The sequence below is a fragment of the Oryzias latipes genome, chromosome 23 (genome assembly GCF_002234675.1).
Source record: "Oryzias latipes chromosome 23, ASM223467v1".
Classification (NCBI taxonomy): domain Eukaryota; kingdom Metazoa; phylum Chordata; class Actinopteri; order Beloniformes; family Adrianichthyidae; genus Oryzias; species Oryzias latipes.
Genome location: NC_019881.2, coordinates 4744306 through 4771740, shown reverse-complemented (window position 1 = coordinate 4771740; position 27435 = coordinate 4744306). Strand labels below are relative to the sequence as shown.

General features: G+C 39.0%; 3 protein-coding genes across 3 annotated transcripts; 1 reads left to right on the top strand and 2 right to left on the bottom strand.

The window, feature by feature from the left end:
* Positions 1 to 4790: 4790 nt before the first annotated feature.
* Positions 4791 to 11708, top strand: LOC101167259 (aldo-keto reductase family 1 member B10). The gene is made up of 10 exons (XM_004082890.4): positions 4791 to 4958; positions 6346 to 6513; positions 6592 to 6708; positions 6823 to 6900; positions 9135 to 9257; positions 9903 to 10009; positions 10621 to 10702; positions 10872 to 10955; positions 11026 to 11108; positions 11187 to 11708. Exons 1-10 carry the CDS (start codon positions 4893 to 4895, stop codon positions 11227 to 11229), a joined length of 951 nt encoding a protein of 316 aa, XP_004082938.1. The 5' UTR covers positions 4791 to 4892; the 3' UTR covers positions 11230 to 11708.
* On the bottom strand, positions 11617 to 15489 carry LOC101157264 (aldose reductase). The gene is made up of 10 exons (XM_023952250.1): positions 15323 to 15489; positions 14974 to 15141; positions 13531 to 13647; positions 13343 to 13420; positions 13143 to 13265; positions 12962 to 13068; positions 12786 to 12867; positions 12446 to 12529; positions 12252 to 12334; positions 11617 to 12168 (listed from the first exon to the last, which is right to left on the bottom strand). The coding sequence occupies exons 1-10, from the start codon at positions 15386 to 15388 to the stop codon at positions 12126 to 12128; spliced, it is 951 nt and encodes a 316-aa protein (XP_023808018.1). The 5' UTR covers positions 15389 to 15489; the 3' UTR covers positions 11617 to 12125.
* Positions 15490 to 21123: 5634 nt separating this feature from the next.
* On the bottom strand, positions 21124 to 26817 carry LOC101157022 (aldose reductase). The gene is made up of 10 exons (XM_023952249.1): positions 26681 to 26817; positions 25631 to 25798; positions 25436 to 25552; positions 25179 to 25256; positions 23689 to 23811; positions 23509 to 23615; positions 23345 to 23426; positions 21990 to 22073; positions 21509 to 21591; positions 21124 to 21429 (listed from the first exon to the last, which is right to left on the bottom strand). Exons 1-10 carry the CDS (start codon positions 26750 to 26752, stop codon positions 21387 to 21389), a joined length of 957 nt encoding a protein of 318 aa, XP_023808017.1. The 5' UTR covers positions 26753 to 26817; the 3' UTR covers positions 21124 to 21386.
* Between the last annotated feature and the right edge of the window lie 618 nt (positions 26818 to 27435).

Below are 27435 nucleotides of genomic sequence, written 5' to 3'. Positions count from 1 at the left end.
GACACTTACTTCTTTTTAATCCACTTAATAACATATTTGCTTTGAAGAAATTAAACAAAATAAAACAAAAACAAACTTCAACAGAAAATAAATCGACAATCCCTCAGTAACACAAACTCACACAATAACATTAAGTGTACAGATATGTATAAAAAATATAAGGGAAACATAAAGCAACTTAACTCAGAGTTAAAGATGATTATTTGTAAACGTATACAAAAATTCCTTCTATATAAAAAAAATGCACAAATGGTTGTATTAGAATATACTTTTTAATTCTAAAGATCACAGTTCTAAGGATAAAATTGATTGGATTCAAAATGACAAAGTACCAATTTAACGTCTAAATATATCAAATCTCCTTGTAGGGTTAAAGCTGCATGATCCAGTTTGACCAGCAGAGGGCGGTGTCTTCCTCTGTCTTATTGTGGGAGTTTTCTGAAAAGAAGTTATTAGTTCAAAAGTCATCATCTAGTTTGAGGAGAAATGGAGATTTGCTAATTAAATACGGCCTTTGCTTAGCAGTTAGCAGTGCTTAATGTGATGCTAGATTTAAAGATTTTTTGGCTTTAGCGCAGTCGGCTCTGATGTGTGAGCGACTTTTTAACAGACCGTCCTACAAACTCCTCGATTCAGCTGGTCAGTTTACAGCTACCACCTAAATTGGAGCAGTTAGCTTAAAAAAATAATAAACTTAGCTTGTTGGTAGAAACTATTTATCTCTTTCACGGACTGGAAATGTGACACGGCCTTAACCCTTGTGCTATCTTAGATGACCCCACCCTTACATTGACGTGTTATTCCTACCATGACAAAGGTGGATAAAGGTGGAAAGATTTCATGCTATCCATGGACACCAGTGAAGATCACAAATCATTGAAGAAAAAACGTTCAGCACACTGTCTAGTGGGTCTAGATCAGTGTTTTTGAACCAGTGTGCCGCGGCACACTAGTGTGCCGTGGGAGATGGTCAAGTGTGCCGTGGGAAATTGTCCTCATTAACTGATGTAAAAACATTTCCCATCTCCAGGATTTCAGTTCTGTGTTCATCCAAACAGGCCCTGATAAAACACTGAGGAGTTAGGAATATAAAAGATCGTTAAATACTTTTTCTTTGCGTTTATTTTATTTTATTACAGACATTTTGATAAGAATGACGGTACCGCGATTCAGCTGCACCTTCGGCTGTATTTTGGAAAAGTCCCGCCCCTTTAACTGTCTCCACCAATCATTCTTGAAGGCTTAATCACATGTCATCAGTCTGACCAATCAGAAGTGCTTAAAGTCTTCACTTCCTTGTCCCGATTTAGCTCGTAAAGTCGCTCAGTTCCAACAGAAATACCAGCTAAAGCTCGTCTTTAGCCGTGTAGCTTTCCACAGAGTCCGGTGTCAGACCATGGAACAAGTGAACAAAACAATGAAGCTCTGAAAACCAATCTCTGGCCGTTTAATGCACTACATCTCCCATGATACATTGGGTTGTGAGAGTGAGAGCGCACAAGGAGATCTGTTGTTAAACGTCTTGAAACCAACGAACACACATCAAACTGTTTTTAAATCTTCTAACTTAACTTTTATTGCATCTTTTAGAAAAAAAACGGCTGCAGTTTCCAGCTTTTTCTACCACAATTATCTCAAAAATGCATTTGAGATTGTGGAGGGGCTGTAGATCAATACAGACTATGAGTTTTTGGATGCTGGTGTGCCGCGGGATTTTTTTCAAGGTTAAAGTGTGCCGTGGTTAAGAAAAGGTTGAAAAACACTGGTCTAGATGACCCAACTCCCAGCGTTAAAATGCCTAGGATAGCACAAGGGTTACACAATGAGTTGGACGTCCCTGATTATCCTATAGCCATGTAAAGAATGTTATAAAATATTATAAAACTATGTTTTATTTGATTTTATATTTTTTTCTAAAAGTGTTTCACCAAGAAAAAAAAATCAGTGAAGTCAGACTCTTGAATTCTTAAAAGAATTCTGGGTGGGGCCACATCTACATCTATGACTCCACCTGTTGCTAACAGTATGCTAATTTGCTATATATATATAGCATATATATATAGCATATATATATATAGCATATATATATATATAATTTGCTATATATATATAGCAAATTATATATATATATATATATATAGATATAGGTTTCTTTTACACTTTTTTCTTTTAATCACGGTATGTAAACAGAAAAAGTTTGGATGGTATTGGACTTCTACCCATCAGCTCTGAATCCCACCAGAAAAAATCCCAAAGTTTCATAGAACTACAACTTCACATCCATTTAATACAAAAATAACCATTTATTTTGCCCTGTCTGCATAAAAGTATTTAACATAGTTTATAAAGAAAAATAGTTTCTATACTAGTAGACTTCTTTCAACCAAAACAGATGCAGGACTACACGTATGTTTTAGCACCCCTCTCTGGCTTACCTCAAATGGAATCTCCCATTTGTTGAAACAGGTGTTTCAGCCTTTGCATGAACATCTGAAAAAACACGAAACACACAAAACGAGTGAAGGTAAATAAAGCCATCAAGGTAAACGGACAAACAGGTGGAGTCAAAAACAACACCCCTACACCAAATATGAATCAAGCACAGTGGTGAAAGTGTGATGATTTGTGCTTTTACCGTGGAAACTGGCTCTCTTAAATAGCCTTTCAGAGTAAACTATATCCATATATATGATAATACATTACCTTTGGCATGCCAAAGAACAATTTTATTTTACTACCCGAAAGTAAGGCGACTCAATCTCTGAGGGACCTCCTTTTGCGCCATGTACGCCATTTTATGATGTCAACCTAGCCCCGGCCTCGGCAGCGTGTCTGTGTTTCGCCAACAACAACAAACAACATCCAAACTTTTGCTGTTCTTCACTTGTCTACATCACAATGTGAGAACCCACTCCTTTTCGTGGATGGCAGAGGCTGGTGGTCAGAGCGCAGGTTTCTAGAGGAACCCTCAGAGCTGCGTGAATGAATCAAAATGGCACTTTTTGAGCTTGTTTTTCACGAGGGATGAACATTATAACACACTTAAAAGCTCAGAAAGTTAATTTTGTGTGATATAAAGTTATTGTTTTTCAAAGGCACTTTCTTTTTCAACTGGAAAAAACAAAGTGCAGTGTGAAAGAAACCTGAGCTACATCTGACTCCACCCGTGTTTAGGTGCTCTGAGGACTCTGTTATGTCTTTTAAAAATTATTATTTACAAAAAATATTCTTTTCCTCTTCCCACTTTTATAACCTAGATTTTGCTTTTATTTGGCATCTATGATCAATTATTGCTCAGGATAAAATGATTAAAGCCTTGGTAGATGATGGTTATTAACACTGACTGCTCATATTAGGAGCAAACAGCAATTTCCTGTCTGTTTTAGATCCTCATATGAGTCAAATGGGTCTATATTTTATTTATCTTATGACCTGATTTGAACCTTAAATCGACAGAAGCAAACCCGAGTTGACTATTCCGTAGAGGTGTGTGTTTTAGTTTTACTTTTTGGTTGTTTTTTACAGTAAATAACAAGATTCTTCTTAAAAACATGGTACTTTATCTTATTGTTAATAACATTAAAAAAGACTTGTTAGCATAATGTGGAGCTTGTGCTCAGCTGTTACACTTCAATGTTTGCGTTCATTTTCATAAATATCTACCCAGAAATTATACTTCACTGCATTTTTTAAGCATTTGCACATTTTTTAAATTCAAGAAAATTTAAGAAAAACGTTTAGGAAAACTACAGTCATTTTCAGAACATTAATTTATATCCATATTTTTGCACATAAGAATATAACCATATTCTATCAATCTTGTAAGTCAATACAATATTTTGTCTAATGGATTTTATATAAATATTATTTTAAAGATGAAACCAGGTTTAAAAGAAGTATAAAAAAAAAAGACATTTAAACAGTCAAATCTTTTATAAACCAGCCTCTAGTGGTCACTAAAGGAACTGCACAATTTAAAACTTTAGGGTTGGCTTTGAGTTTGGATTTAGATTTTTACAAATTTACAAAAAAAAAATCAGGGAAAAATATTTGTCTCAGGAGAGTCTTCCATATTGATAGAGAATGACTCCAATTGGACCTGGCAATGTTTTCCTTTTTTTTCGTATACGAATTTTAAAATAACTTTAGTTATGTATGAATTCTCACCGTACTCCCTAACTGCTAAAAAAAAACTATACAGTGCGGGACTATGTAGTGCACTGGATTTTAAAAGCAATTCAGACACCATGCTTACTACTTTTGTTTTTAAATGGCGAATATGACCTCATCGAATTCATGAAGTGAAAATCTAATTGATATGAGCGTTTTGCGACAACCACTTATGAATCAACTGTGTTCTGAAAATTAAAATGTTAATATTTTATTTAAGAAATACATTTAAATACATTTTCTTTGTAAAAATTGTTCAAACGCAATGCATTGTGGTCTATATTTGCCAATCTAGTGAGCATCAATGCACACTAGTTTTTCCCAGAGAGTTCTGGGAAATTTCTAGGGCACTTGATTTTGGAACTGTAGATTCGGGCAGCACTACAAAATAACGGACGTGCTATAAAGTGCACTGTGTAGTAATGACTGAAGGAATTCGGACTTAGCCAAACTCTGCTTAATATTGTTTCCTGTATTATTATTACGAGTAGTCCACTTTAGTGCCTTAACAACACACAGCTTGACGCAATTGCGGGACTGTAAAACTCATGACCCAAGCCTGTCTGCTACATACATTTTGATACCTTCTTGCTTCCATACAACACTCGCCGCTGGGGTGAATGACTTAAGGCATCACTAATCGAACGCCGTTTCGCTTGTCTTTTCTTCCACGCTCCACGGCTGTTCTCGCTATCTTAGACTTTTAATTTAGCTTCTCCGAAATGGCAAAAGCAGTCAAACTAAATACTGGTGTGGAAATGCCCATTGTGGGTCTGGGCACGTGGAAGGTATGTATTTATTTTATGTCTTTATTTTTTCTTCCCAATTGAGCTACGTTTTACCTGAAAATCGGCAGGTTTTTAGGTTAGGTAAACCTCGCTGTGTTTGTCTCTCGGCGAAACTGTCTTTTGTAACTGCTAACTTTCGAAAGACGTTCTTTCGCGGTCCAAAGCAGTTTTGCTCAATATCGCACGCGGCGTAATGCTATGGCTAGGTGTGTCATTGATTTTTGAAGCCGCACGCGCTTTTATTAGCCGTGGCTAAAGCCTTTTATAATGGCAAATGTTCTGGGGAAGTCTTCCCAAAGGCATAACTGTTATATCAGCTCTACCGCCTTTCTTAGCTACATTAGAAGAACTTTAAACTATTGTTTCAGATGTTTTCATGCTAATATTATGTTAGGTAAATATATATTAGTAATAGATATCCTGTAGGTTTTGTCTTTGAAATTAACTTCAAGTTTGCTTCTTGCTTATTCGAAAGCTAGTTCTCCTTTCAAATAATGGGAGTTTTTAAAGTTACAATCCAAATTAAAATCCACAAATAGTTTTTAACACGTTTCTTCTATTTATTTATTTCATTGTAAATTCTTGGTCACCCTTAAACTTTCCTTATGAGACCAATAGAATAACCATTCATCTTGTTTATTTTTACTCAAATTCTTTAGTTCTTTGTCTCTTTAGTTAGAATGAAACTCTACGGCCAAACTTTTCCCCTAATAATATATAGAATCTGTTTGAATTATTATCCTTTTATTTCTTTTGATGATATCTACCTGCACATAATCTGTTTTTGTGCACGTGCATGTTTTTTTTTAACTTGTTGTCGTGACCTTTTTTTAAATATGGAAGACGTATTTGAAGAAAATTCAGATCAAAATTGCATTTCTTAGTATTTCTTTATTCCAATCGGTGTGACGTGAGAAATAAAGAGAAGAGAGAAATAAATTGTTTGAATGAGATCGTATTTGCGATGTAAAAAATCTTGTGGGCGGGGCCACAAGCTCCCTCCACCCTTCTATTCTGATGCATCCACTTGTAGACTGCTAGATCCATGTACATCTTTCTTGTCCTCGTCTGAGCTGCCATCTGGGTCCAACCCGTATGGCCTGATGGCTCCAATAGAGCTTCCTATTTTTGTTGAACCGCTAATGTAAGATTGGGGTTGTGAGGGCTGTAAGCTAGAGGGAGAGAGTGTAAACAAATGGATAACGGGAAGTGGGGAAGCAACAGTCCTAGCCACAATTTCGAGGCAAATTTTTCAATGAGCAATGTCCTAGAAAACAACACCGATTTTTTTTTTGTTTGTTAAAAATGTTAAAATTATTATTAAGAAAATCAGTTGAAACTTTTTTAAAGTAGATCAAACGATGATTAGAGTGTTTTTTTCCGTTAGTCTCCGGCGGGTAAGGTGGCAGAGGCCGTGAAAGCAGCTATCGCAGCCGGATACCGGCACATCGATGGAGCCTATGTCTACCAGAACGAGGCGGAGGTGGGTGAGGGGGTGCACGCCATGATCAAGGAGGGAGTGGTCAAAAGAGAAGACCTGTTCATCGTCAGCAAGGTAAAGTACAAAGCAAAGAGCCTGCGTGTGTCCCTTTAAAACCCATTTCTTACTTTTATTTTGTAATAAATGTTCCAGCTGTGGTGCACCTTCCATGAGAAACCCTTAGTGAGACAAGCCTGTGAGAAAACCCTCAGTGATCTCAAACTGGACTACTTAGACCTCTACCTCGTGCACTGGCCAATGGGGTTCAAGGTGAGGAGTATTTGACCATTTTTTATCTTTTGCCGGTTTATTTTCTACATTTTGGTCTTGTTTTCTTGGTCATGTTTTAGCTGGAATTGTTGCTGATCTTTTGTCTCCTTTCAGTCTGGGGGGGAGCTTTTCCCTCTGAACAGCGACGGAGAGACGATAAGCGACAACACGCACTTCCTCGAGACATGGGAGGTTCGTTACGCTAACAGCACGTCTGTCGTGAAGTGTATAGTAGTGCAAGTTTTTTGACTCTTAAACCAACCAAACGCCTCAACAAAAGTACAGTATTTTTCGCATTAAAAGACGCACTTAAAAGCCTTTTTTTTTTGGTGTGCCTTATATATTGTAAATGCTAAATACTTGTATACATACCTTCCTCGAAGGCCCAGAGCGCTTTACAGTCACAGTTTACACAGTGATGGCACCTCCGCTGCCGAACACTGGCGCCAACCTTCCACCTGAGGCAAGGTAGAAGTCGACACTGACATATTGGTGGGCGGCCTTGATGCAGCAGTAGGGCGGTCGACCCATGATCGTAAGATTGCAGGTTCGATTCCTGCCTTGCACGTAGAGCTGTGACGGTGTCGGATTTTTCATCACCGCGGTGATGAACCACCAGGGGGCGGGGTGTCGCGGTTAACCGCAGCCCCCCCCCCCCCCCCCCCCCCCCCAAAAAAAGAAAATCCCCCGGCGGCCGCATCAGTAATAAATACAATTACAACGTAGTATTCTTTATTATAAAATAACAGTAACAACTAACTACTACCTAACTAATGAACTAACTATATATAAAACCCATATAGGTGTTGTGGATTGAATGTGACTGTGTGGGTCAGCGCTGCATGTACGTAGGAGGAAGGTGCGCACATGTGTGTTTTGGGTGCGTGTTGATCCCTCTGCAGCGGACCGTTCTCTAGCTGCACGCGAGCCTTCACCTGTGCTCTTTGGTACACACATCTTCTCAGAATATTAAATATTGCCCAGTAATAAACAGACTGCAGACACTTTGTCACTTTTCCGGTAGCCATGAAGAACGCGGGGCAGGAGGCTCCGCCTTTGTTTATACAGACACGTAACGTTACGCTGCAAAAAATAGTTCCCAAACAAAACATGTAGTGATATTCATGGAAATCTAACAGTGCGCGTTCAGGTTTGGAGTGAAGGTGAACCCTAATAACCCCCCTCCCCTCCCTACACACACAAAATCCTCCTGCGCGCGCCCTTAAGAACGCACGCAGCTTGAAACGGAAATGAATACAATGTAAATTAACAATTAGAACGCAGTAAATTTGTCATATTTCCTCGCGAGACGAAAACTTCTGTTGTAGAATGAGTTTGTGTGCTTCTGAAAGCGCGCTCCTGTGTGTAAAGGGAGCCGCGTGGCACGTGCAGCGCGGAGGCACTGAGAGTGCGCGCCTATGAGAGAGAGCGGTGGGAGAGAAGGAGAAAACAGTCTGAAAGAAAGAAGGAAAGTCTGAACACAGGACTAGAAGAAAAAGTCAATTATCAGGAAAGATGAATGTGTTTAATGTGTTTTTTATAGCTGCATTCACGCGCCATATGCAAAACGTAACAAAAAAAAAAAAACGTGCGGTGATGCGGTTATCGTCACAGCCCTACTTGCACGCCCATGTGTCGAAGTGTCCCTGGGCAAGACACTGAACCCCACCTTGCCTCTGGTGGGAGGTTGGCGCCAGTGTGTGAATGTGTGTGTGCATGGGTGAATGGGACAGTGACTGTAAAGCGCTTTGGGCCTTCGAAAGAAGGTAGAAAGCGCTATAAAAGTATACGCCATTTACCATATGGGCGGGAATCAAACCTACAATCTTCCAATCAGAGCTCAACCGCCCTACCGCGGCCATGGTGGGCTCCACGGCCGCCCCAATCCATCCATGTGGTTGGGGTGTTATTGACAATATGCTAACGTGTGGAGGTGTCGGGCTGTATTTTTTATGTTTTTACGTGTTAATAACAAGGTTGGTGAAAGTGGTTGCCATAGAAATGTTATCTCAGACAGACTCGGACCAATCCCTGCTTACTGATGAAACCTGGCTCCAACATGGCAGTGTCATGATTTGATGGAAAAACTGGATGTTAAGTTAATTTTGTACGTAGCAACCGTTATGTTTTAGCGCTTCCTTCGCGGCAGAACAACCATAACTCAAACGGGTTAGGAAAGGGTTAAAACCCAAAGAGCCCGTTTAGGAGGGAACTTGTTTTATCAGATCGTTGCATAACTGCAGATGAGGCTCTAGGCTCTTTTAGAAGTTGGTTCCTTCAAAGCCTTTTTTAGGCCTCTGATGGGATCACTGGTTAGAATTCTCACAATAAAAGAACACAGGATTATCACGCTGGAGTGACGTAACCAGAACTTGGAGCTCAATCTTTGCTCTCATGCCTTGTGTTCTTGTTTTTTTTTTTGTCAGGGGATGGAGGAGCTGGTGGACGCCGGTTTGGTGAAAGCCATCGGTATCTCCAACTTCAACAAGGAGCAAATCGAAGCCATTCTTAACAAGCCCGGCCTTAAATACAAACCTGCTAACAACCAGGTACGCGTCGCTGTGCCCTGAGCTTCTGCAGATGGAAGCAGCTGGTTTATGGAGGATTTGTTTATGGATTTGTGCACAACAGGAAAACAGATGTCCTCACAGCCAGTGCTGCTTAAAGGCCAAGAGGCTGAAATGTCATTATGTCTCCTCTAATCCAAACCAAGACGTCCTCTAAGTATATGATGGCTGGCACAGTTTTCCCCTCAGGCTGGACCATCTATCTGCTCTGACCTTATATCCACTCCATCTGTCCTCTCTGTGTCCCGTTAGCTTACTGTTTTTGAAAATGAAGAATAAAATACAATTGATTATTTCTTATACACGTTTTAGAGGTATTTTTATTTAACAACAGAAGTACAGATTAGGTTGTCCCGATTGTGGCCTGCCCAGCGTATTTTCTATGTCACAAATATGACTTTTTTCCAACTGCATTTTTTTCGTCTGCTCCTGGTTCACAATGATTTAAATAAAGAAATACTCAGAAATGCAAATTTGAGCTTAATTTTCTTTATATATGTCCTCCATTAGAAAAATGTTGATAACACCACAAACACCATTTTATTTAGATTTATTGTTTAGAATTAGAATATTTTGATATCTGGTTTCCATTTTATTTCCTAAAGTTGTACCTTTTTTTTTTCTTAGGTGGAGTGTCATCCATATCTCACTCAGGAGAAGCTTATCAACTACTGCCAGTCTCAGGGCATTTCAGTCACTGCCTACAGCCCCCTCGGATCTCCAGACAGGCCCTGGTGAGTACAGGGTCCTGGAGGGGTCAAAATATCTGGTTTTCCAGCTAAGACATCAGCTCTTTTTTTTGTAAGTTTTGAAATATTTTGAAGATGGCAGTAGGCTGAATTTGTGATTGCCTTACTGTCGTTTATCATCATGTAGGTTTGTGACACCCAAGTTTCTTGTCTGGTTGGTGGTTTTTGGTGTATAGATTGAATCTCCGTAGCAACCTCCAACCGTTTCTCTTTAAAGACAATAACCTCGGTTTTGTTTTGGTTTAGCTGAAGTCATTTGTGGCCCATCCGGTCAATAATGTCCTCAGTTCATTTACCAAGAGCTTGTACAGGGTCTCCTGATGTCATTGTAATATACACCTGTGTGTCATCTGCATAGCCGTGGTAACTAATGTTGCTGTTCTGTAAAACATGGGCAGCACATAGATGCTAAATTGAAATGGCCCCAGGATGGAGCCTTGGGGAACTCCACGTGAAATTTCTGTTGGCTTCGGTGGGAAATTTACAAATTGATGTAAAATACTTCCTGTTTTCCAAGTATGTTATGAACTAGTTTAGTTGTGGTCGAGTAAGACCCGCTCAGTTTTTCTGAAAACAATGTATGCATTTCATCTCAGGGCTAAACCAGAAGACCCCTCCCTTCTGGAGGACCCCAGCATTAAAGCCATCGCAGACAAGCACAAGAAGACTCCTGCTCAGGTCCACAACTCTCATCCTTTTCATTTTAGCAGCTAAACACTGATAATCTTTTATTTTCTTTTTGTGTAAAGAACCCCGATGAAGTTATAAACCGGAGTTAAATAATGATTGATAATCTTCTGACCATAAATCACGCAGCAGCGTAAAGATTCTGCCGTTGCGCTCTCAGGTGTTGATCCGCTTCCACATCCAGAGAAACGTCATCGTGATTCCCAAATCCATCACGCCTCAACGTATTCAGGAAAACTTCCAGGTGAGGACGAACTTCCCAGTCTGGATTTTCCTTCCATCTCCTTCACTAACATCCTCTTTTCATGATGCAGGTGTTTGACTTTGAACTGACTGATGAGGAAATGAAGACTATATTGGGATTCAACAAGAACTGGAGAGCCTGTCCAATGAATTGGTAAGACAAATGTTTTGTTGTTGTTAATATTTAGTTGTTTTAGTTTAATCACATTTGTGTTTGTTTTTCCTCCAACAGGGGTCTAAAACACAAAGACTATCCATTCAACACTGAATTTTGAGTGGAAAGTAGCCGATTTTCCACATCTGCTTTACCCTCCAGACTTTTCCGAACTCCGATGCGCTCGCTGGCTTTGCGTCGTTGTTCGGGAAATCTTTAGCTTCTCTAAAAGCTTCGCAAACGCACTCCAAACATTTCAACTCCAAAAAACGAAGCATTAACATGTCGTATATACATTATAATTTTTTTATTCTTCTCTGTCTTTAGAGTTACTGACTACTACAGTAAATATCCCATCACAATGAGAAAAAGAATTAAAGCGAAGAAAACCTTTGATGAAATGTAATAATAAATGCACTCCTCATGTATTCCACTACAAACCTTAAAGCACTTAAAAAAGCTGCTGTGTCATTATGACAAAAAACGAGTCACATGAGTCACTTTTTGGTTGTCATGTGCTTTATTTCAGTTACTAAAATCTCTGCTTTCACTTCCTGTTTTTTTCTGGTTTCAAGCTTTGCAATAAAAGGTTCTGTGGAAGAAAAGCTTTCAGTGTGCAGTTTTCTTTACCGGCCAAACCCCTCATCTGCTGTTACTGGTGTTTCAAACAATACCGTAATATTTATAGTTAGTATTTTACAGGAAATTTACTTTGTTTCTTAGTAAATGGTAAAAAAAAATAAAAAAAGTATTTTTTTTAGATAAACACATGTATGTTTAAGCGGCCATGTTTTTATTCTTGTCCAATTTAACTTGTGATTTTTTTTTTTTTAGACTAAATAAGATCAAACCTGTTACACAAAATAAACATTTAGGAAAATGTATTTGCATAAATTCAAACAAGCTGGTTTTATTTGGTTTTGCATGTGTTGATTTAATTTTTTTTAACGTGGCACCACAAGCCATTCTGAGTTGTGTATTTAAAAAAAAAAAAGGAAACAGAGAGTCCAAAATGGGTCAGTATTCTGTATTAAAGGGGTAGTGTTTATGTTTGGCCACCCTGTTAAAAGAAAAACACACATTAATGTATAGATTAGGTGATTATAAAAATATTAGGATCATATTTGGTTTCAAACTCCTCACCATGCAGCAGGAAATCCTCTCCAGTTCTTGTTCATGCTTCGGAGTTTGGCCATGTCCTCTTCACTTAACTCAAAATCAAACAACTGAGCAAAAAAAAAAAAAACATGTAGTTTTAGAGAAAAACTGTTTGAAAAGATTAAGTTTTCTAGCATTTTTTTTTGTATTGGCCGAAAACAGGCATTTCAAATGTATACCTGGATGTTTTCTTTGATACGACTGGGTGTTACTGACTTGGCAAGGACGACCACACTCCTCTGGGTGTGAAACTTCATGAGAATCTACAAAAGAAAGGTGGAACACCCCATTGAGTCGTCTTAAGTCATTAAGTTAATATCCTTGTGATTAATTTCCTATAATCTAACTAACAAATGGGAATGGATTTGTAATACGTACCAGTTAACCTAAAAATGTTTACGTTTCAGCGAGTATATGCTGGTATTTCTTACAATTCGCAATATATTATGATTTTTCAGAAAATGTTATAGCCTTTTATTTTGAAAAGACAGAATCAAACGGGTTGACTGGTGTTCTCACCTGTGCTGAACTTTTCTTGTACTTGGCAGCGATTTCCTTGATGATGGGTTCCTCCAGCAGCGTAGGGTCTTCTGGGGAAGCCCTTTTGAAATGATAATGGGGGGGGAAAAGTATTCTGATAGTGTTAGAATTGTTTTCTTCAAATATGAGTCACCAGCATTTATGCTGCTTCTCACCAGGGCCTCTCGGGGGAGCCAAGGGGAGCAAAGGCAGTCACAAAGATGCCCTTTGACTTGCAGTAGTTGATCATTTTCTCTTGATTCAGATATGGATGGCACTCAATCTAAAGAAAAACACAACTTTAAAAAAATGTACATATTTTGAGATAATACTCTCCAAAGGAAACAGATTTTTCACCTGGTTGGTTACTGGTTTGTGCTTGAGGCCGGGTTTATTGAGGATGGCTTCAATTTGCTCTTTGTTGAAGTTTGATACACCGATGGCTTTCACCGCTCCGTCATCCACCAGCTTCTCCATGGCCTTCAGACAAATTCCACACTTGTAGGCTTTCATCAAAAGTTTTTAAATCTTCCATAAATGTAATTTTTTTGTTTTACCTCCCAAGTATCTAAGAAATTGGTGTCATCAAGAATGGTTTGATTTTCCTCATCTTTTGGAAAAAGCTCTTTCCCGGGCTGGAAATTAAAACAAGGTTCAATTTTTTTAAAAGACAAGATTCATGACTATCTAACCCTTAATCTGAAATCTAATTGGTGAGATTGGTTAATATTTAGCATAAACACACCCTCATTGCTGTCGGGAAATGCATGAGGTACAGGTCCAAATAGTCCAGTTTCAGGTCACTGAGAGTCTTTTCACACGCCGACTTCACAAGAGATGGAACATGGAAGGTGGACCATAACTAAAAAAAAACACAGAAGAAATGTTATTTCTTCTGTTTACAATCATTAATGATATATCACTTCCTTCATTTAAGGGCCTATGTCATGTAAAATCAACTTTTTGAGCTTTTAAGTGTAGTAAAATGTTTATTCCTCACTTTAAACAACCCCAAAGCAGTATTTTAGCCTGTTCACACACATTTCTGAGTATTCCTGTGAAAACCTGCGCACAGAGCACCAGCCCCTCCCAATCCACGAAATCGAGCGGGTTCTCACATTGTGATGTCACAAAGTGAGGAACAGCCCCTTCCAGGAAGAGTCTGCGCAGCTAGCACCGCCCCCATGCTAATAGACACACCCACTTATGTGGAGCTATACTTATGTGCACATCCACCTTTGCAAAAGTTCGGATGTTTGTTTTTGTCTGCGATACGCAGACGCGCTGCCGAGGCCGACTCTAGGATGACATCATGAACCGGGCGGCACCCACATTTGCTTCAAGGTAGGAAATGTGATAAGAGGGCTGCATATTTACCTATATATATATATAGATATATATATATATATATATATATATATATATAGATATATATATATATATTTTTTTTTTTTACTTTAATTTTTTGTAGCAACGGGGCTTGTCATGACTCACCTTACTGTGATAATTGACCACACCTATGAGAAATGTATCTTGTAAAAACATTTTTATTTAAATCTCATGGCTAATTTTTTTTGCAACAGTCTTCCTAAAATGTAAAATAAGCTATAAAGTGCAGAAAGCAAGTATTTGTAAGTAACTTAATGAAGTAAACTAGGCCGTGTCCGAATGCCTTGCTACTCCATAAGTACTAAAAGAAACTACAGTGCAGGACTATCTATTGTCCTGGAGTTTAAAAGCAATGCGGACACCATGCTCACTACCTTTTTTTTTTTTAAATAACAAATATGACATCACCAGTTTTACAAATTGGAAACCTCATCAATACAAGTATTTTTCAGCGACTATTCATAAATCCAGTGTGTTCTGATGATATTCATGGTTTGTAAAGAAAATACCTTTTAATACTTTTTTCTTTCACACAAAGTGTTCAAACGCAATGCATTGTGGTCTATTTTCGTCAATCTACTTAGCATCGATGGACACTGGTTTTTTGCAGAAACCTCTATGAAATTTCTGAGTTTTGGAATTGTAAATTCAGACATCATTGCAAAATGACAAACGTACGATGTAGTGCACTATGAAGTGAGTGGTGAAGGAATTTGGACACCATTAGGGAATTTGTGAAAGATTTTGTAGTTTGAAATCTGCCATATCTTTATTAAAAAAACAACAACATTATGCTCACCTTGCTGACAATAAACAGCTCTTCCCTTTTCACAACTCCTTGGTCAATCATTGCCTGAATCGCAGCCCCAATTTCCTCCTCATTCTCATACACATAAGCACAGTCTATGTGCCTGTATCCATTACTTATAGCCAGCTTCACAGCCTCACCGACTTTTCCTTGTCCTCCCTGCAAAGACGATAAATATCATTAACATAAATTCACACAAAGTACGACTTAAAAGAGTTGGCACTAACAGAACTCCATATGGATAATCGTACTGTGAAGTAATAAAAGAGATCAAGCAGCAGCACACATCCATCTATTTATTACAAATTGATTCAAAACTAAATCAGAAATAGAGTCTTACCCGCCATGTTCCAAGACCAACAACTGGCATTTTTGCGCCTGTGCTAAGTGTAACTGTTGTCATCATGCCGACAATATTCAGAGTTTAGTACAACAGCTCAACTAGAAGCTTCAAAAATCAAGATTTGTCCACAGGTGACAGGTGGCAACATTATATCAGGAGTGGGCGGAGTTTAAATGGTCTCTGACTTTCTCCTTACGTGCAATAAACCCTCGTTATTAATTAATAAAAAAAAGTTATGACCAAGGGAAAATCGAAAAACATGATTATTTTTTAAATTTAATAAACATTTTTATTTAGTTACTTAAACCAACAGTTTCATCCATTGGCATGAATAAAAATCAAATCAAAATGTTCCATCATTTAAAAGGTTTTTGAGGCTAAATTCAAATTTCTAGAAAATTCTAAGTGCTAAAAAGACCTGACCAATGATTAACGTGTGAATGAAAAGTGTCTTGGTAAAACTCAGCTGAAAAGTGCAATGTAATGCTGCAATACATTTAGGACAACAGATAAGAGAGCAGAAGTTGCTGATTAAACTGTTACTGAATGGCAGAAATGTGAGTGAGCATGACTAAGCAAAGTGTCAGGATTACAGAATTGAAGCACCGTCAGCAAATCAAGGAGACCATAAACTAGCTCGACCTTCTGTGAGGTGAGGATCCGCTCAAGTGCCTTTGAAATTAGTTGCTTTGTTACAAAAATAACCTACCGGTATGTTAAATCATTTTATTCCCCTTAACTGAACCGAAATTAATCTTTACATTTGGTGGTAAAGAACAACCAGAACTCGTTGCTCGGGTTGTTCTGATTAGGAAATCTTCTGAAGCCATACGTGAAGACAAAGCAAAAGTTAATGAGTTTTCTGTTTGTATAGGAGTAAAATGATCATTGAGCGAAAGGCAGGCTTGACAGATTAGTCATATCGGCTCATAAATGCAAACATTACAGTCTTAATCTCATTAATCCATAATACTAGACCATTTCTTCTAAATACAAGAGTATTTTTGGGGGGTATTTTCAAAGTTGTGCTAAACAGCAGCACTTCAAACAGGCAAATGTACAGTTTTGAGGTGTATTCACACTGGAAAAGACTGTTAGTCTGGACCAAGTCCCCTTGATTTGGACCAGATCGAGTCCTGGGGCCTCATTTATAAAACTTTTCGTAGGATTTGCGTCAGAAGTGGCGTACGGATGAAAACTAGGACGTGCGTACGCACAGAAATATTCGGATTTATAAAACCGTGCGCACGCACATCTTACGCATCTTTCCCTTAATAAATCACAACCAATTCTAAATGCTGCGCAGCTTTTGCGGCCTCATGACACGCCCATAGTTGCCCATAAATAGTCCGTGAAACGCCAACGAATGAATATTCATTGATTGCGAAACCATGGCACACACCGAGAGGAAATGAAAAAAACGTAACTTCACTCAATGTGAAGTAGAATTTATCGTTGGCGAGATGGAAAAGAGGAGAAAAGTGTTGTTTGGAGGGCGCAGTGTGGGCATTACTAATGCCAAAAAGCCACGTGAGTGGCAGACGCCGTTAATGCTGTAGCCTGACGACCTCGGACCCTGGTTAAATAAAAAAGAAATGGTCGGACATCAAAGTCGAGGCAAAAAAACGTCTGGCGCTGCATCGCCAGAGTGTGTCTGCCACGGGGGGGGGGGGGGTTTGATGAGAGACAAGCGGCAAGAATTGGGGAATCCCTTAGTGGTGACTGAGGCGCAGGGGGACGCCAACGCGCCAGATGCACCGGGTGACACACCCCCAAAAGCCCGCAGAGGAAGTAGGAACCGGCTCATAAGCCACTCGTCCTCGTTTGCCAGCACGTCTTCTTGCTGTCTAAAGATGCGTTCCCTCCGAATTCTTCCATTTGCCACATCTTCTAAGAGTGCAAGATCAGCCATTGTGCGTCATTACGCATTGTGATGGGGCATTTTATTTCTATCCATTTAATTACATCTGACAAGCTACAGATGTCGGTAATAATCGACGTGGAAATGGGAAATTGATCAGCGCAAATGTAATTTCTTGTTGCTTTCTGAATGGTTGAGACATACGCCATACACTGCTTTATCAAAAATAAAACAAACTAAAGGCATATGCATGAATACCATAATTCCATAGCTTATGAAGAAATGTTTTAATATGAAAACAACTTTCCCTAGTGGACAATTAGTACGTCTGTCCGTCCGTCCGCACGCCCGCACCTATATCGGCTCCGCCAGACGGACACATTAACGAGAATATCAGTTTTGTACATTATTTCGTTCTGTTAACTATATTATTTATGAGGATGAATTGCACAACATGCCAATATTGCAGAACATATTTCACTTTTCTTTTTGCAAATATGTGTTCATGTGAATTTCTGTTGTGATTTTCGTTTGATTTTTTTGTTTGTTTCACTGCTGATCGATCAAACGGGTGTTGGTGTAGCTGTTAATTGTAGGACTTGCTTTGTGAAGTCTTCATGTTATTTATGAGAGGCAGTATTGTCATTTTCACTTTCACGTGTTTCTTCCATCTGCCGACGGCGTCGCCGTTTCTCATTTCACCCGTTTTTGTGCGTACGCCTGGGTCAGAGCTTGCGTGAAGGACCGCACATTTTCCCGTCAAGTTTGCTTTTTATAAATCTCAACTATTGCGTAGAGAGTGGCGTACGCCTTCTTTTGTGCTTACGCAACGTTTATAAATGAGGCCCCTGAACTTTGCGTTTGGTCTGTATTCAGACTGCTGTCTACTAGACTATTCAGATCTGAACCAAAACTTGTAAACGGAACCATGTGACCAGAAATCACAAAGGCGGGGCAAAGCAACGAGAGAAAGAATAATGGAAATCCTGCACTTTGCACTCCTTGTCGGGATAGTTCACTTATTCTGACGTTATATTTCGCTTACCAATTTTCAACATCTGTATCAAAGTCAGGTAGAATACGTTTTACTTGCTGCTTTGGTACAGCGGAGGCACGCTGCAAGGTGGTTACTGAAGAGACGCGACAATTAAGTTACGCTGATATGTCTATAGATTGCTAATAGACTATATAGATTGTTGGGAAACAGTGTGAGAAGTGATGTGGATTATGTTAAAGTTGTTTTAATGAGCCTGCATTTATCTAACCACATTTCAAAGAGTTGCTGTGTGTCATCGTCATGGTCCCTACATTCCTACTCTACTTCCCATAATGCCCGGCTACAGAGGCTGTTTTGGTCCAGTTGTTCTGCTCTGAGCATGGAGCCTATTCCAAACTAAGTGCTGACAGGAATCTGTAATCTCTGGACGTCCCGGTCTGTCTCTGACTTAACAAAATACGTGCATCTGGGTCCTCAGTGACTCAACATAGTTCTGAGAAACACCACCTTGATTAATGTGTCCAAATGTTGCATGATGACTCCTGTTCTAAAGCCAATCAGGGCCTTGAGAAGTTAGACTGAGAAGCACATTTTTTGAAGGGGAAGCAACCCCATCCAACAGATCTATGTTGCTTTACAAGTGTGATACCATTTGACAAAAAGGAAACCATTGTATTGGTTAGTGTTTTATGGAAAAAAAAGCTTTATTTTTGTGATAACCTATAATTTAAGCTTTCATTTTCTGTAGAGACAAGCCTTTTTGTAGTGTTAAGCTCCTGTAAACTTCAGGGTTCCCCACACTGGCCAAATTTTGTTAATACCCTTTAGTTTGTTCTGTTTGCTGGACTACATGATCATTTCCATCGTGATTATAGGAGGAAACAGTGTGAACGGTTCTTTATTCAAGCATCTTAATCCCAATAAAACTCCTAATTAGCGCTATTTTGTTTGTTTTGCTAGAGTTTTCTTGTACAGTGTATTGTGTTGTGCGTTTTTGTATATATCAGTTTTTAACCCTTGTGCTATCCTTGGCACTTTAACATTGGGAGTTACGCTGATATGTCTATAGATTGCTAATAGACTATATAGATTGTTGGGAAACAGTGTGAGAAGTGATGTGGATTATGTTAAAGTTGTTTTAATGAGCCTGCATTTATCTAACCACATTTCAAAGAGTTGCTGTGTGTCATCGTCATGGTCCCTACATTCCTACTCTACTTCCCATAATGCCCGGCTACAGAGGCTGTTTTGGTCCAGTTGTTCTGCTCTGAGCATGGAGCCTATTCCAAACTAAGTGCTGACAGGAATCTGTAATCTCGGGACGTCCCGGTCTGTCTCTGACTTAACAAAATACGTGCATCTGGGTCCTCAGTGACTCAACATAGTTCTGAGAAACACCACCTTGATTAATGTGTCCAAATGTTGCATGATGACTCCTGTTCTAAAGCCAATCAGGGCCTTGAGAAGTTAGACTGAGAAGCACATTTTTTGAAGGGGAAGCAACCCCATCCAACAGATCTATGTTGCTTTACAAGTGTGATACCATTTGACAAAAAGGAAACCATTGTATTGGTTAGTGTTTTATGGAAAAAAAAGCTTTATTTTTGTGATAATCTATAATTTAAGCTTTCATTTTCTGTAGAGACAAGCCTTTTTGTAGTGTTAAGCTCCTGTAAACTTCAGGGTTCCCCACACTGGCCAAATCGCAGAAGCTTTTATTGTTAAAGAATGGGAATACGATTCCATCTTGATGAATTTTGTTAATACCCTTTAGTTTGTTCTGTTTGCTGGACTACATGATCATTTCCATCGTGATTATAGGAGGAAACAGTGTGAACGGTTCTTTATTCAAGCATCTAAATCCCAATAAAACTCCTAATTAGCGCTATTTTGTTTGTTTTGCTAGATTTTTCTTGTACAGTGTATTGTGTTGTGCGTTTTTGTATATATCAGTTTTTAACCCTTGTGCTATCCTTGGCACTTTAACATTGGGAGTTGGGTCATCTAGACCCACTAGACAGTGCTCTGAACCTTTTTTCTACATTGATTTGTGATCTTCATTGGTGTCCACAGATTACATGAAATCTTTCCACCTTTATCCACCTTTGTCTTGGTGGGGAGAACACGTCAATGTAAGGGTGGGGTCATCTAAGTGTAACGGTTTCAGTTCCTTTGTGTTTTGTTCCTGGATTTCCTGTTTTATTTTGTAGTATTTCCTGTTTTGTTGTTATTTCGAGTTTTACCTTGCCCCATCAGTCCTGAGTGTTTCCACCTGTGTCTTGTTGCCTTGTATGTATTTAAGTCCTGTCTTTCCCTTCCTCCTGTGCTGGTCCATATTGTATTGTTCCCCAGTTTTGTGTGTTTCGAGTTTCGAAACATTTATTGTTTTACCCATGTCAGGTCCCGGGCTCCGTACAAACTGGACCTGAAGATTAACTATAACATACTGACCTGAAACTAGACTAATTTCTGTTGATCATCTGTTTTGATTTGATAGAGGGGAGCCAGTTTAGCTCGTGCTGGTTTGCGGCGCCTTCCGTCCGTGAAACCCGGGTTCGACTCCGGGCTGCTCCCTGTTCCCCTCTCTACCTCTGCCGGTTCCAAGCCCGGTTTGAGAAGGTTGCGTCAGGAAGGGCATCCGGCGTAAAACATTGCCAAATTTACCATGCGACTTGTTCGCTGTGGCGACCCCTGATGGGAGAAGCCGAAAGTGGAAGTAAAAGTATCTGTTTTAATTTGATAAGATGTACAATTTAGAAACATTAAAAGGAGAAAAAAATTATGAAAAAACGGCTATGAGTGCACACAGTAACCACAAATCACCAAACAATACATTAAAAATATACAATATCAATTTTCAATATCATGGAAAAATAATACATTTTTTTTATTAGTGATAATTTTCTTTCTTATATTGAAAAAAAGCTTCTGATCAACACATTTTTTTCTTAAGCAGCCACATCATTTTTATTGACTTTGCATCAAAGTAACATCCATTTAACATCAACTGCCTCCCAAAAAAAAAAAATGCTAATTTGTTTATTAAATGGTTAAATACTGCAGAAAATATAAAAATATTAGTGAATAAGTGCAAGAGTCACCGGAATCCTGTTTACAAAAGCGTGCCACTCTATTGACTGCAGGCCATGTAGACTTTGATAAGTAAAAAAAGTCCACAGGAAAGCTTGTGAGTAGAAGTAGACCTAGAATTCAGTACCAAAGGGGTAATCTTTGTGTTTTGTAGCCCTGTGGAGAGAAGTCAGGATACAGTTCAGAATGGAAAGCCTTTTTTTCAAACACTTGCTTACATTCTACTACCACTCACCATTCCGCTGGAAATCCCCGCCAGTTTTTGTTCAAGCTGAGGATCTTCTTCATGTCCTCTTCACTTAACTCAAAGTCAAACAACTAAAACAAAAAAAAAACACTTTGGTTGAATATTTTGAAGGAAACTGCTGAAGCTCCATTGATTTTCCTGATGAAATGGAGTTTAACGTCTCTAGTGTATCATTTCACAAATGATTTTAAATACTGAATAATCTTCAAAGAGAGAAAGGAGTAAAATCAAACATTGCAAAAGAAAAAAAGGTTTTATCTTTGAACTTTTCTAGGAGTAAAAATATGTATGTTTGTTTGCTAACGACGAACATTATAGAAACATGCTGCAGAACATTGGGGATTTTTATAATCAGGGATTTTACAGCTTCGTCTAATTCAAAACCCCATACAAGCACAACTACATCTGGATGTTTATTGATAAATAATGAATTATATATTTAAAAAAAGGTCAAGGACGGTCTTTATACCTGGATGTTTTCAATGATGCGGCTGGGCGTAATGGATTTGGCAAGGACAATCACATTCCTCTGAGTGTGGAACCTCATGAGAACCTTCCAAAGAACAACAAAAAAGATTCAATAGGCGTGATATACCATGTGATGCTTCTTCTGTGGTGTTGCTTTTCTTCTCAGAACATTAACTTTTGAGTGAGCCTGGTGAAGCTATGGCACAATTTTAAGATCTACCTTATTTTCTGGTACGTTGGGTTGTTACGTCACTCTACACACTACTGTCAATCAGGGCGTCACTTTGATCCACCTACTTCTCAGTCAATCACAATCCTATTTTTGTCTTTAAATTCATGAAAGGTGGTGTCTCTTTGCATTCTATATGATTCACCGTAACTCCTCTACCCCGTTCTCCACCTGCTTCCGAATGGTCTGGTCTCTAACCACCATCAGAGTCTAGGCTCTCAGGTTTAAAGTGTTCATCTATGGTAAAGTTCATTCCAAATGCACAATATCGGCCTAAAGCCTAACCGCCAAAGATGATAAAGTTATTTCATGCACATTTTTCCTGCACAGGTTGATGTTATTCGCACATACAATACATGCGACCAGACTCAAAAACTAATGGAATGTTGGCCGCACATAAGATGCACATAGATGCATTGCCCACAGGTATTTTAAGTGCATCCAAGGCGTTGTTGGTTGCACGTATTAACCTAACCCTAACTCTAACCCAAACCTTCCTCCGGGTCCGTGAGGCCTATTTAGAAAATTAGGTGCGAATAGTCACTTTCTTTCTCTTAAGGTTTGTACACATCGTCATGTCTATGTAAACGTACATAAACATGAGTGTTTTGGGCTACTGCGTTCAAAACTCTCATGTTCGTGCATGGTGCGTAGCGATGCACGATGGCTTTTTATGCAAATTACGCAGTCAATGATCATGCATTGCCAATTAAACCAGGTCAAACTTTGACAAATCAGGGACTTGGATTTGGTAGTGGTGCAATGAAACTCAGCAAACTCAGAGCGTAGCTGGTCTAAGTGGTGAACCCAGACACGGCAACGACCCCGACGACGTCTGCGTTGGTTTTTCAAATAAAGATAAATCAAGGCTACTCTCCCGACACAGTAGTAATCCACATCCACCACCATTGCAAGGACACTAGCAATGAACTGAACAATTTTGTGCCCAATTTGCACCACTGCGACATTTCCCACCAACCCTCTTCCAACTGTAGGTGGCAAACATGCACTAGTAAATGTATTTGGTTTGTATATTTGGTGTGCAGTTTGCTCATTGATAAATTAACAAAATCAATTATGAAAATATGAAATGAAAAAAAAGTGGAATCAAGACGTTGACCTCTCACCTGTGCTGCTGTTTTCTTGTACTTTGCAGCAATGGCTTTAATGGTGGAGTTCTCCAGCAGCGAGGGATCATCGCGGGTGGCCCTTCACAGAAAACTGAATTACAAACTTGGGACGCAACCACTTTCCTCAGCACTTGTGAGGTAATAGTTGTTCATCTTCTCACCAGGGTCTCTCAGGGGAGCCCAGAGGGGCATAAGCTGTCACTGAGATGCCCTTGGAGTGGCAGTAGTTGATCATCTTGTCCTGGGTCAAGTACGGATGGCACTCAATCTGAGGATTCACACAATTTGTTTACTTTAAGGATTTTTGTGCAACACGTGTTGCCAATGTTGTCTCCTTTTACCTGATTGGTTACTGGCTTGTGCTTGAGGCCGGGTTTGTTTAGCAAAGCTTCAATCTGATCCTTGTTGAAGTTGGAGATGCCGATGGCTTTGACCAACCCAGCGTCCACCAGCTTCTCCATTTCCTTCAGACGGATTACACATAAAGTTAAAAACTGTTAAAAGGTCTGAGAGGGACTTTAGCAGTGGGCACATTTACTCAGAGGCTGTTTAATGGGAAAACTCATCCAAACTCTGGTGTCTCGGGTTGCCCAGCCAACCGAAAAGGGGAAGTAAAGACAAAACATGACAGAATCCGAACTTGCTTTTTTAATGGGGAGCCATCACAACTTAGAGCTGGGTAACCCTCCGCCACAAATGATGGTTCGCCACAAGCGTGACGCGGTGGAAAAACAGATTCCTCCACGTAGGTGTGCTCTGAATCCCAGAACTTTTTACTTAAATGTAAATGTTGACTTTTTTGTTTTAGCATGACTTTTTAAAGTTATGAAAGGGATGTTGTCATGTATGTTTCAAACGCTGGCAGCTACGAGCTAACATACATGACCCGTGACTATTGAGGGCTACATTAAGTGGTAGTAACGTCCGGATTTGAAGACACTTTTTGTCCACATCTCTCTGCTTGGAGGGATAAATATGGGGATAGGGAGAAGCCAAACAGGTATGGAATGAATTCAGATTTTGCCAAAATGTCTGTTTGAAGAAGGAAAACAAATCTAAACAACACATAATGGGCACATAATAAATATTCTTGTGGCATTTCTCTCATTCATACAGAGAATTGAGCTTAAAAATTGTGTTTGAGTATTTCTTTATGAAAAAATGCAGTTAAAAAAAAAGATGACATTTGTGATGTAGAAAAAGGTGCTGGGCAGGACACAAGCTCTCCCTGCTCCTCTCCATTCTGATGGATCCACTTGAAGGCGATTAGATCCATGTACGTCTTTGTTTTCCTCATCTAAGCATGTAAACAGAGAGCTCTCAGCAAGGGGAAGGGGAAGTGGGGGTGGAGTTGCTCAGCGTCAACGGTCCCACCCACAATTCAGAGGTGAATATCTAATGAACCACTCATTGCAAAAAGGGCCCCCTTGGAAACAAGTCAAATATTCTAACCTCATTGGAAGATTTTCTCTTAAAACTCTGCTAATGATTTAACCAATAATTCTTATTTTAGGAAAAACATTCTAGTCACTAATGCAGGTCTTTTGAAAACTAAGATTGATTTGCTTTTGAAAAACTTTGATTAGATTATTTTTCTTCCAAGATAGAAAATAAGACATTTTTTATTTGTTAAGATTCATTTTTTGTAGTGCAGTCACTCTGCAGAAAATATGTCCTAAAAAAGCCACACAGGCTTTTTGATTCTGGGTAAAAACAGCATAATTTATAATTATAATATCACTGGGAATGCTTTAAAAAATAGATCGAAAGACGATCTTTAGTAAAAAAAAAAGGGTGGCAAAGTTCCATCAATACAACAAAACCGTTTTACCTCCCAAGTGTCCAAGAAATTTGAGCCAGAGGGAATGACTTGCTTATCCTCGTCTAAAGGAAAAATCTCCTTCCCAGGCTGTCAGGAGAAAACACAGATATGTTAAGATTGCGAAACTGAAATATGGAGTCGAGAAGATAAACAGGAAAAGAGCTGCTTCCAGACTCTAAGCATGTGTTACGTAAACAAGATGGATGATCCAAATTACGCAACTAGAAGTTCTGCGAAAAAGACCAGCTGGCTTTGTACCAACAAACCTTCATCCCTGTTGGAAAATGCATGAGGTAGAGGTCCAGGTATTTCAGCTTCAGGTCACTGAGAGTCTTCTCACATGCTGCCCTCACCATGGATGGAATATGGCAGGTGCACCACAGCTAGACACCCAAAAACCAACAGATTTATTTTCATGGCCAACTACTCCATGCCTTAATTTACGTCCTCACTTGGCTCACCTTACTAACAATAAACAGATCCTCTCTCTTCACTACTCCTTGATCAATCATGGCGTGGATTCCCTTCCCCACTTCTTGTTCATTCTCGTAAGCGTACGCGCCGTCTATGTGCCTGTAGCCGTTGCCTATAGCAACCTTCACTGCCTCACAGACCTGCCCTGGTTCCGCCTGCAGGGAAACAAGCAAAAAGTACCAAAAATACATATAATTTTCAACAGCTGAGATCATTTTTCAGTTGCAAACATACTTTAAAAGACCTGCAACATGTTTATACGAATCAGGTACTTGTGTATGAATCTTTAACCCTCTTGGTGTAGTTTTGTTCACAAATTACAAAATAAAATAGACGCAAAATTTTGCCTCAGAATGATAAGAAATGATGTCATGCAATGAGAAATGGGTGCTGAGGAAATTTTCTTGTAGAACTCATGTATTCTAGTTGATCTTTTTGCTGCTTCCAAACTGGAATTTTGTAAGAATTCCGTCAGTATTCACTACTGTATGAGGTGGGCCCTGGAAATTTCCCAGAAGTCTCTGAAAGTAACTAAAGTGCATCAATGCTTACAAGATTGGCATATACAGAACAGAATGCATTGCGTTTGACTGATTTTTCATGTGAAAAACGTGTTTTACATTTTTTTTTTCAAGAGAAATTATCCACCTTTTCATAATCAAAACAAAGTGGATTGCTAAAGTCTTCATGAAACGTTCATATATATTAGGTTTTCACTTCGGCAAATGGGTGACATATTTGCAGTTAAAAAATAAAACAAAAGTAGTGATGATTCATCAGCATTGCGTCAAAATCCAGAGCACTAGATGTTCCTTTAGGGGTTAGGGCACAGTGAGGGCATTTAGACTGAAACTAACTTGTGTAAGAATGTTACATAACCCTCCAACTGTTTACATTTCCAGTAAACACACTTTATGAACATTCATGACCTTTTATGGTGCAAACATGCATTCCAAAGACACAGCAGATGTTCTAAGGATTTGAGGGATTTTTGCTTCTGATTTTCAAAATCAGTCTGGATCAAATGGAAGTCTTACCTTCTGCACCCACGTTCCAATGCCCACAATTGGCATCTTTGCTCCAGTGCTGAGAGTAACGGATGGAATCATCTTGAGGATCTTCTGCACCACAGCTCAACAAGCAGCTCATCAAGAAGGAGGGCGAGGAGCGTGGCGCCCACTTTTATATCTCAGAGAGGGAGGGGTCAAACGGTTCTGCAACTGTTGGAGTTTGCATCCCTGGTTATTTATTAAAAGAGGGGAAAGCGTCTCGGGCTAAATGCTTTAAACCTTGACCTCGTTCGGTGAGATCAGGACTTATCAGAAAAGAACATTTTTAGTCATGTTCAGCTTTACACTGAAATTATGCATTAACAGTCTGCAAAATAAAACATTTTTACTTGTTTTAATCAACTTTGAAACACAGGAAGTTAAAAAAATTTAATTAAGCCACAACTGCTTCAAACCTCATAGTACAAAACTTTTACATTTGTAAAATTAATAGCAAATACATATCAAGCTCTATTAATTTGTCACTAACTGATGAAATTATTGATTTCTCTGTATGTACAAGGTGCTTCTATTGCACAACTTTACATTTTTCCTTTTTTTTTATATCAATTCCTAGAAAATATTATCAATAAAGCTCTAAAATAGTTAATAAACAAGCTAGAGAAGCTGTAGTTTAGACTTCTACATGCAACCTATCAGAAAATATTACAGATAAGACGAAGATAGCTGGCTTTTTGCAGGAGAAAGATGACTCAGCAAAAATGGACAAATTATGTTATCAT

Excerpts from the sequence above, each read along its gene's own strand:
- LOC101167259 (XM_004082890.4), top strand. The coding sequence starts at position 4,893 with ATGGCAAAAGCAGTCAAACTAAATACTGGTGTGGAAATGCCCATTGTG. Across the intron at positions 6,901-9,134 it reads ACTTCCTCGAGACATGGGAG|GGGATGGAGGAGCTGGTGGA; the intron begins GTTCGTTACGCT and ends TTTTTTTGTCAG. Across the intron at positions 10,703-10,871 it reads ACAAGAAGACTCCTGCTCAG|GTGTTGATCCGCTTCCACAT; the intron begins GTCCACAACTCT and ends TTGCGCTCTCAG.
- LOC101157022 (XM_023952249.1), bottom strand. The coding sequence starts at position 26,752 with ATGATTCCATCCGTTACTCTCAGCACTGGAGCAAAGATGCCAATTGTG. Across the intron at positions 25,257-25,435 it reads ATTTTCCAACAGGGATGAAG|CCTGGGAAGGAGATTTTTCC; the intron begins GTTTGTTGGTAC and ends TTCTCCTGACAG. Across the intron at positions 23,812-25,178 it reads ATTTCTTGGACACTTGGGAG|GAAATGGAGAAGCTGGTGGA; the intron begins GTAAAACGGTTT and ends ATCCGTCTGAAG.
- LOC101157264 (XM_023952250.1), bottom strand. The coding sequence starts at position 15,388 with ATGATGACAACAGTTACACTTAGCACAGGCGCAAAAATGCCAGTTGTT. Across the intron at positions 15,142-15,322 it reads TTGGTCTTGGAACATGGCGG|GGAGGACAAGGAAAAGTCGG; the intron begins GTAAGACTCTAT and ends TCGTCTTTGCAG. Across the intron at positions 12,169-12,251 it reads AGAGGATTTCCTGCTGCATG|GGTGGCCAAACATAAACACT; the intron begins GTGAGGAGTTTG and ends TTCTTTTAACAG.